A 10465-nucleotide genomic window follows, 5' to 3' on the forward strand; every position below is an offset into this window, starting at 1 on the left:
ACGGCGCGGTGGTATTATTCTGGAGAAGAAAGGAAAAGGGGCTCTTTTATTATTAGTGGGTGGCCATAATTATGTGGTTTGGAGGCTTTTTAGAAAAATATAAAATATATTAAGTGGCCAATTTAGAGGGCCACGTGGGAATTGTAGAAACGGCCAGCCAGCACTTCGAGAAGGTGGCGGAAGAGTACAGAGATGGTGGGCTACTTTTTCCAGAAGCTGGAGAGACGCAGAGAGTGTGGCCTTTGCTCAGAAGTAGGAGCGTGAGGAGCTGCAGAAGAGAGACCGCCTGGCGACTGGGGAAGCCAGGGAGCTGAGTACAAGAGGCCGCCTTTGACGAGAAAAGGTGAGAGGCCTTGCAGTTACAGACGTCAGGGAGTCATCGCCTTCACTCAAGGCTGTAGCTGCGGAAGGAGAAGAGGGCTGCAGGTAGTGGCTGCCGGGGGTTTGGAAGCGAAGGCTGGCGGGTGCTGGAGTAGCTGCAGCGAGCTGGGTGCAGTAGAGAGGACCGAGACCAGGAGAGTCGCCTTGAGAGTGGGGGCTGCTCAACAGGGGGTCGCCAGAAGCCTTGCAAAAGAAGACGCCGTGGAGCCGTCGCCTGGGCTCAGAGATTGAAGCTGCGGGAGGCAGAGGAGAAAGAGGCCTTGGTCGCCTTCACTCAGGGCGTAGCTGCAGAGAGAGAAAGAGAGAGAGAGAGAGAGCCATGTGTTCTTTTGTGTGGTGCTGAAACAGCTGGTGGCTGGCAAAAGTCTGGAGGGAGCGCAGCAAAGAAGTGAGGAGAGCCGGGGGGGCTCGTAGTATGGTATGTGTAAGGAGGGCCTGGTGTGATAGCAAAAGAGAGAAGGTCACCGTGTGCTGCAGGTTGGAGAGCAGAGGCTGGTTGGCGCAGCCGCAAGCACAAGAAGGGTTGCCGTCTGTGGGTCTGAAGAGAGAAGAGTGGGTGTAAGAGTCTTGGCACTGGTGGTCTACAACAGGCTGGCGACAGAGAGGTTAATGAAATGCAGCTGGTAGGCGGGTATCATTACTACAGAGGTGGTGGTCACCTAGTGTGAGGCCGCTGGACAGTGACAGGCATAGAGAGTGTGAGAGGCTGATTTGGTAGCTATAAAAAGCCAGAGGCAAAGAGAGAGAGAGCCTGATGATTGAAGCAGCAGAGAGGGCTGCTGTGAGGAAGGGTACATGAGATGTGGCTTGGGCTAGGTATCTGGGATGCTGCGGTGAGCAGTGGGTTGTGGTGTTGAGGATTGTGCGAGGCTCTGGTGGTTGGTGAAGCTGCTGGTCACGACATACAGAGAGTGGGAGCTGCTGAGTGAAGGTTGCTGGTGTGGGCGCCTTCTGGTGAGAGTAGCTGGTCTTGTGTGGGCGGTGATTGCAGGCAGTGTGTGGATGCTGACCAGAGAGGGAGCCTTGGGTTATTGTGTGTGTTGGATGCAGAAGTGGTGCTGATGTGTGGGCTGGAGACAGTGGGGCTCGCCTACAACAATTGGCAGGTTGCAGCTGGAGACAGAGAGTAGCCAGGCTACAGAGGAAGTGAAGAAGGGTTGCTGGTGTGGACGCCCTCTGGAGATTACAGGGACCGGGAGACAGAGGCTCGGTTGTCAGACGCAAGGGTGTGATTCCCTTGGCAGTAAATCCTGGCCAGAGTCCTGGTCTTTGGTGTATTTGCTGTGTTTATACAGTGTGTATGGTGTTGTGTGTTTGTTGAATATATCATCTGTCCTTCATGGTTCTGAGCTGTCTTATGGTGTGGGTGGGTGGCGAGTGTTGAGAGAGTGTTCCAGCCGGTGGCTGGTGGTGCCCCGTTCGTGGTAGTTTTTCCAAGTTTGGGAGGTGGAAGAGCTATAGAGGCAGGTTCTTTCTTCTTTTTTCACCTCACACATGGCATAGCTTACACTCCCAATCTATGAATTGATCACCAACGTTAATTGCATATTGCCACTCTATCCCAGGTGCCTTTTTTTTCCTACTATTTGGAATTTGGACTCTATTGGAGGTATCACTGGATCCAACATTGTCCTCCATCTCAACAAATAACCTATTCAACCAAGCATATAACAATGAATACACAAATGAAAAGACAACATAATCACTCATGTATTACAAAACATACATTAGCAGACAAACTACTTCAAAACTATCTTGACAAACACAAAAGATCATCATATAACACAAAACTACTTCGAAACTATCTTACAAGGTCTGACTACAAAACTACTTCGAAACTATCATGCACATTGCACCACCAATGAAGGATGCCTTTTGTACCCAATTAAGGATACTTTACACAATCAAAGATCTATGCCTTTTATACCCAATTAAGGATACTTTACACAATCAAAGATCTATGCTTGCCCAATACTCTAGTATAGGACAATAGACCTTCTCTAACATTCACAAAGAAAATCAAAGATCTATGCTTGCCCAATACTCTAGTATAGACCCTTGTCTACTCTAAACTATATCAAATATCAAGAACCAATACAAGCCCCTAAGCAGGACTCTTGGCTCCATCAAACCATTCATAAAGCAGAATGAGGTAGATTACCTACGTAGCTCAAATGCAAAGCTGAATGACTCCAAATTTGTCCCTAAATCTCCGCAAGTATTAGCTACGAACCATACCCTGCCCCCAATTCAAAGAACTAAGGACGAGTGGCTCAATAGCCTTAGGAAGACCTACAAGGAAAGACGACAGCCCCTAAGATAAGGACGTTCTTCCCAAGAGGACACTTCTAGCAACGCGAGAGCTCTACAAGTACTTTGAGGAGAGATATCACGCCCCCAAAACAAGGACTATCTCCCCAAAAGTTCCACGATGGGTGTCGGGCAGTGTTTATAAACAGAACAGACCCCCGCCGGGCTTCCTTTGTTTTCTCGACAGGCCCGTCGGGATATTAGAAATCCTGGCGGGCCCGCTGGGAAAACAAGAAGCCCGGAGGTGTTACGGGACTAGTGGGTTATGGCAGGTCATTGCTAAGGTCATGTGAATATACAATGTGATCACAAGTTTTAATATGTTAACAAACAGGTTTTGTTAACGTGATTACGAAATTGTGAAGACGTTAATGAAATCCCTGGACATATTAAGTGCTTTTTGTAGGATTATTTTGAAATCCTTATCCAATCAAATAGGCATGAACCTTTTGGTAACAATCCCTATGGGCTTATTTCAAACCATATAAAGCTCTCTTAAGATTGCATATCTTCTATTCTTGATCAAGTTGGGGAAGTCTAGTTGGTTGACTCATATAAACTTATTCCTGCAAGTCACCATACAAGAATGTTGTTTTGATGTCAAATTGGTACACTTTCCAGCCATGGTGGGCTACCAAAGTAGTAACAAATTTGATATTGATCATACAAGAAGTGAGGACAAAAGTTTCATCACAATCAATCCCTTTCTGTTGGGCATAACCTTTTGCAATGAGTTCTTCTTTGAACCTATCCACAGATCCATTAGTCTTTCTCTTAAAGTTTGTAAACCCACTCAGTACCAATTGCTTTCTTACTAAGAGGTAGATCCACTAAATCACAAGTACCAAATTTTTTTGAATGGCCTAAATTTCATGTTGTGTGGCTTTAGCCCCATTCAGAGCTTCTTGTTCCTCTTTGAAAGATACAGATTCATCTCCATCATATAGAGAAATAAGAAATAAAAACTTAGTAATATCTAATGAAGAGATGGTTTTAGCACCAGATTTGGTCTTACTCTAGAAAGGAGAAGACAACTTTTTATCCTATAAAGTGCTTCTAACCCATTTACGAATAAGCCTAGACTAATTGATTGTTGATATTTTAGAATTTAAAGTATTTTTGAGTTAATCAAAAGTTAGTGCATTAGTTTCTTGAGCATTCGCCCGTTGCACCAAATAAGGTCAAAATCTATTGAGTGTAGTATCAAAAGACATTGACACTAAAATCAAACCATCAAACATGTATGGGTAATTGGCATAAGTATGTTTGTTGAATTCCATCATAAGATCCTCAATAACGAGAATATTCCTACTGACAATGATTTTCTTGGTAAGAGGATTGTAGAGAAAATAGCCTTTGGTTTTTGAACAATAGCCCATAAAAATGCATTTAATTTTCTTATCATCAAGCTTAGTCTTGCTTTATTTTGGCACATGGGTAAACAACGAAAAGCATGCATGTGTTTAAGCTTAGGTTTTTTGTTGAACCAAGCTTCATATGGATTGATTGCTTCCATCCAAAACTTGTAGGAAAGTTTATACTAACCATGTATCTAACCATCTCCATGAGAGTCTAGTTTCTTCTCTCACTAACACCATTTTTAAATGATGTATAAGGAGTTGTGCATTGATGGGTAATACCAAAAGCATTAGACAAATATGAACCCCCTTGTCTATATGGAGGGTTTGGCATTTTAAACCAATTTCATTCTCAACCAAAGTAACAAATTGTATAAATGAGAAACTACCTCTAATTTTTCCTTCATGGGGTAAATTAACCAGCCGAATTTGTTGTAATCATCAATGAAGGTCACACAGTAAAGATTTCCTCCCAAAGATGAAGTCCATATTAGACCACACAAATCACTCTATATGAGCTACAATTTGTGGTTAGCTCTATCCATTTGCATTCTTTGGGAAAGGTTGGCAGGAGATTTTGCCAAGGATACATCCTTCACAAACATATACATGTGGGGGATCAAGTTGAGTTGGGTCCTCTAACATCCCATGTTTCTATAAAAACATTGATCCACCAATAATCAATGTATGGCCGAGCCTACCATGCCACAATTCGGAATATTTCATTGCATTTGAAGTGTGTGCTAGACAACCATCATCACATACATGTCTAATATATATAAAACATGGCTTAGACTTCCAATAAGGCCACTATGCTTGTCCTTTTCTCTATCATCAGAGATAATGCATTTATCATCTATAAATTCAACATTAAGATCCCCCTTGCTAGAGTGGGAACCAAAAGCAGATTCTTCTTTATATATAGAATAAAAACTTTATTTAAAAGGAAAAGATCCTTACCACTAGTAGTAGTAGTAGTAAGGACAATCTCACCAATACCTTTAATTGGATAGGGGCATTATCGGCACACGTAACAGTGTGCCCATCTTGCATAAATTTTATATTATTGTGACCAAACCTCAGTGTGAGAAATAGTGTGCGTAAAAGAACCACTATCAAGATACTAATTGTCTGAAGCATTTGCACTAAGACATGAATCTTGGTGAGGAGTAAAGATGTAAATAACCATATTAAGTAAGAAGTCTTCAAGGGTAACATTCGGAGAGTCCTCTTTCTTTTGGCACTTTGGTTGTCTTGGGCAGAACTCATAGAATATTTGTTAGAATCCTTTTTTCTTCTTTTCTTTAGCCTTCAATTTTTAGCACTATTCAAGTGCATGGCAAAGCTTCTTACAATACCAACAAGTAAACTTCTTTGGCTTATTGGAATCATCCTGTAACGTATTCATATGTATCTATTTTTGGGTCTAGTTAACTTGCTGATTTTAGCATCTCTATTTAATGTTTATAAGTGGGAAATACTTGGAGGACATAAAAGATCAATTTTGGTCACAAACAGAGTGATTTTTTTAGAGATGCCAATTTTGGGATTTTCATGCCTATTTTGTGCTATCATTTGAAAATGATTTCTATACCATACCTAACCATGTTAGATAATGTATAAGACGGTCATACTCAGTAGTTTGGACTAAAGGAAACTCATATGGGGGTTTACATAGTAAACATAGCTACAAAACGGGCACCTAAAATAGGGCCCGAACACCAAATTGACCCTTGATTTTCAGTAATAACAGATTCATATGAAGGAGTAGATAACTTTCTTTAATAGAGACATTAAGTGAAGAAAGATAGATCATAATAAGAGGAAAGAAGTTCGTGTTTAGATAATTTGGGGATTCCTCACAATTTGGATGATATTTATGAAACGCATCTGACACCACTTTTCAATGTTCTCTATTTTGGTTAAAAAATAGGTTTTTATGCATGTATGCTTGAATTGGTAGCATGTGATTAAAATCAAATTGTAAAAGGTGTCGCCCTCATGTGGCCTAGGTAAGCCGTGCTGAAGTGACTACATATTGTTAGAAAAGATTGCTTTCTTTATCTTTTTCATGCATGGTAATCTAACTACTTTTCATGGGATGTTTTTAGGCTATCTTTTCGGAGCCTTGATGTGATTCTGTGTAGGGAGAGAGAGAGAGATTTTGCTTAGAGACCTATTCGAGATTGGACTGGTGGAGGGCATTGTTTACTCACTAGACAATGAACAGGATTCAAGCCCTCTGGGAGCCTTGTGGTAGAACCCAAAGAGGACAAGATTGAGAAGAAGACATACACGGGATTTCCATGATGTCTAGTGTGGAGGTTGGGTGGATGGGCATCGGAGAAAGCCCTTGATTCGCTAGATTTTTGTTGGTGAATATCTCTCTAGATTTACATAATTGTATTTGCGAATTTTATTATTTTTGGATTGCTCAAACTTGGAAATGATTATAGTTATTAGATAAATCTCTTATTTCTCATGTATTAGATTTGGTCAAGTGCTGTGACTTTTGAATATCTAAGAAGTATTGTGAGTTTTAATGATTAATTAAATGGGATAGAATTAGGGGTACGTTACACATCCTTAGTTGTACAAGTTTGGTTTGAATTGTTCTTCTATTGGAACCTCTTTCCTTTGTCCTAGTTTAAGAGCCTGATCACTACTAGAACTAATAGATGCATTCTTTCTAGACTTCTCCTCCTATAGACAATAAGCTAACAAGCCCCTTGAAAGTAAGAGAGACTATGTTGTGCCTATTGAAATTCATGCAAAGAGTTAAGGGTGATATTGACCATTTCCTTGTAAGGGATAATTTCATCAATGTTGAGAACTTGTTCTCTTAAGTCTTGTAACTTGGTTAAATGTTCATTCATCGATCCTTTCTCCTACATTATCAAGCTACCTTTTGATAAAAGCATATTGTTCATCATTTTTATCTTGATACATAGTCTCTAAAGTGTCCCAAGTAAGTTTAGATGTTTTGTAAGAATGAATATATGAAACAATTGACCTTTTGACAGTCAAAGCAATCAATGGCGAGGCTTATGCATCATGAGAATCTCATCTTCCTTGATCAACACTAATATGAGGGACATGTGTCCGCATCTTTTGGCCTCTGACACCTTTGAGGAGTGCCTACAGTAGTTGTGCCAATGTGGGGCTTGACAGAGCCCATAAACCCTTGGTAATAAGGATATTTATGAACATGAAACTCCAAAGGGAGTAACTTCACCCATCTAACTTACCTTCTTGACGAGCCTTGGTGGTTCGATTTAAATGGTGAGCTTCTGGAATAGAGGATGAGGGACCAAGGAAGCGGACAAACAATGGACCCCTACATAGAACTCTATTTATATGTATGAAAAATGTTATGAAACGACAGTAAATTATTGCACAGCCCAAATACCCAAAATCAAGCAGAACCAATCTAAAATGATGCCTCTCTAAAACGTCTACAAAAACCTTGCGGTGCCCGAAACATGCCCGAATCACGCCGTTGACCCCAAAAACTCTTTATAGTTTGTATACAGCACACTATAGTATATACCTTTTTCTCCTAAGAGGGTATCTCAATCGGAGACAAAAAAAACAAGGTTGTTGAGGAGGGAGGAAGACTACTAGATCAAGTGTCAAGGAAGCTAGCTCTGATATACCAATTGTTGTAATTAGGGCTAAGGTTGCAACAATGCACACACACAAGATAGAGAAGCTTGAGAGCACACAAAATAACTAGATTAGAATAAACAAATGTGTGCTAGATACAAAAGATAAGTACACACCCCAAAATGAGTAGATAAGAGGGTGTACATACGCACATGGAAAAAAACCTCCTAGTGAGGGAAAAAGTACCCCGACGATTGTCCTAAGTGTGTTCACACATCACTACCATATAATGCTACACATATCACGTTGTTGTGGTTGTTTTTTTGCTTTAAGAGTATCTTCCAAACCTAAACGCTCAATTGGCATTAATCTTAGAACTATGGAAAAATGAACTAATGTTGTAAAATATCACAAAAATCAAATCAATCAAGGAAAGACTGCAACAATCTGATATGAGACATAAACTAACACAGAATGCCCCAAATTGCTTTGTTGTGATTGTTTCTCACATGATAAAATCTTGCAAACTTTAATAACTAACTGTAATTTTTAAGGTTTACTTAATAGAGGACACTTACATGTTAGGGTCACTTTTTTTCTTGTAGCTCTTTGCATGATATACATTTTACATGCCCTGATGATACCTATGCAGCAAAGAGAATCATGTCAGAAGCTATATGTAGGTCAACTAGGTGACTCCTTAATTTTAGCCCACCATCACCTTTTAGGTGAGTCATGTGAGATCTTGAGGGAGTTAGAGTGATTCTACACCTTTAGATGCCTCCTCCTCTCATGAATCTTTATAAATAGGCACTGCTACAACACATTAATGAGCTCTGTGGAGAGAGTAGAGTGCATACTTTGTGTACTTGCTTAGTGCTTAATATACTAGGTGGTCCTTTGTGGTGCATGCTCTCTACTTTGCATGGGATTGTGTCCATCTTACATTGATTTCATGTGTATGCGTATGTGGTGACTCTTGATCACATTCCATTGCTCTTGAGTCTCATTCATTTAAACTTGTGTAGCTTGGTTACGTTGTGAGAGGCATTTGTGTGATGGATACAGATGAGACATGGATAAACCCAAAGGAAGAGAAGGCAAAGTGTAGAGAGTGGATGTGGTTTTTATAGTTCATGGAATGAAACATGGGAAAAGGATAGGGGATGATATATGGAACCCTGTGGAGTGGATAAGGATGACATAATGATGATGTGATGCATCATGTTGTTGAATAGTCGGGTGTTTCTCAATTGCAGTTAACATGGAAATCAAAGTGGTAGGAGAATAGTGGTTAGCCGACAACAAAATGCTTCTTACACCCAAAAAGAGAGAAAGTTATTAGCCATTAGTTCATATGAAAGTTTTTCTATAAATTTCATTTAAGAGGCAGTAGAGAAGCGCTTAGGGGAGTTCTTTGGAAAGAGTTCAGGTTAGAGTTGCATTTTTTTGGAGAGCTTGAGAGTTTAAGAGTTTGAGAGTTTTGAGGCTTTGGGGTCCTACTGTGTGTTGCTAGTTTTTGTGAGTCGAGAATTGTAGAGGCAATAAAGAGGTCATTTGGAAGAATACATGGGAGCGTAAATAAGCTAGCAGTTAGAGAAGATTTGGGTCAATCCAGAGTAGAGGGTTTACAAGGGAGCAAACAATCATCTAGGATGTGGGATGCTATATATATACATATATCTGTATATACATACATATACATATATATGTGTGTGTGTGTGTGCATATGTATGTATGTATGCACATACATATATATGTATGTATGTATATATATGTGTGTGTGTGTGTGTGTGTGTGTGTGTGTATAATAGAGAGAGAGAGAGAGAGAGAGAGAGAGAGAGAGGAACCCCATCCTAACAAGAAATTGGTTACGATCCTATTCCATCGTCAAAAAAGGCTATTCTCACCAATTGTTCCTAGTTCACTTCGTGAGGTTACTTCCCTACCATTTTCTCATTCTTTAGCATGGATTATGATAAGATAAACTTCCTTTGATTTTTTGTTACTAGAGAGAGAGAGAGAGAGAGCTCATAAGGAGTCATCAAAGAAGGAGGGGGGGATCCATAAAGAGGGAGAATGAGAAGAATCATGGCAAATCTCTAGAAGAGGATGTAAATCCTAGGTAGCCTAACAGCATGATCTCTATTGTGTATTTTTCTCACATCGTGAACTCTTCCACTCCTCACAAAATTTAAAGGATATGGGGCTTTCCATTTTCGTTCTTGCTATGATTGAATCAAATAAATAATTTTTAATGTCCATGATTTGAAGGCTACAATGCCCAAAAACGGGGCATTTCTCTTTCAACCTTGATGCCCTTTTAAAACAAATTCAAACCTTCACATTTCAACCTTAGAGCTCTCCAATCAAAACATTTTAACATACAAATTTAAGCATCCAAGAGACTCATAATACTATAATAAATCACCACTTATTATTACGAGACTCCCAAGGTATTAAATTTTTAGACGTATCCATTTTAGTGCTAGGAGGTGATTGGCTAGTGACCACTCTCAAACCCCTGACTGCTAATCTCTAACGCCTATACTTAAGCCATAAGCCCTAGTATTATAAAAAAAATACAAATTTTTATATAAAATTAAGAGAGCTTTTAAACCCTTCCAATAATGCTACATGAGAAAAAACTATTTGGTCTTCTCTTTTAAGTCTAATTTGCAATTTACAAAAACCTTCTCTTTTTATTGTTCAAGTTTGATTTTCAAAAAAATTCAGCACCTTAAGCTTGGATTTTTTAAACTCATACGTTGAACATGATTTTTTTCCCTTTTTTTTAAAATAATTGTGAG

At 39.7% G+C, this 10465-nt stretch overlaps 1 protein-coding gene across 1 annotated transcript in view; it reads right to left on the reverse strand.

The window, feature by feature from the left end:
* Positions 1–246: 246 nt before the first annotated feature.
* LOC147619329 (fe(II)/2-oxoglutarate-dependent dioxygenase 4-like) overlaps positions 247–10465 on the reverse strand; it is a 23432-nt gene continuing 13213 nt past the window's right edge. Inside the window, exon 5 of the mRNA XM_086773433.1 lies at positions 247–538. Within this exon, the coding sequence (XP_086629559.1) occupies positions 247–538 (292 nt within the window). The remainder of the gene's footprint in view (positions 539–10465) is intronic.

The sequence above is a fragment of the Cibotium barometz genome, chromosome 33, assembly GCF_041138505.1.
Source record: "Cibotium barometz isolate CiBa-2024 chromosome 33, ASM4113850v1, whole genome shotgun sequence".
Classification (NCBI taxonomy): Eukaryota; Viridiplantae; Streptophyta; class Polypodiopsida; order Cyatheales; family Cibotiaceae; genus Cibotium; species Cibotium barometz.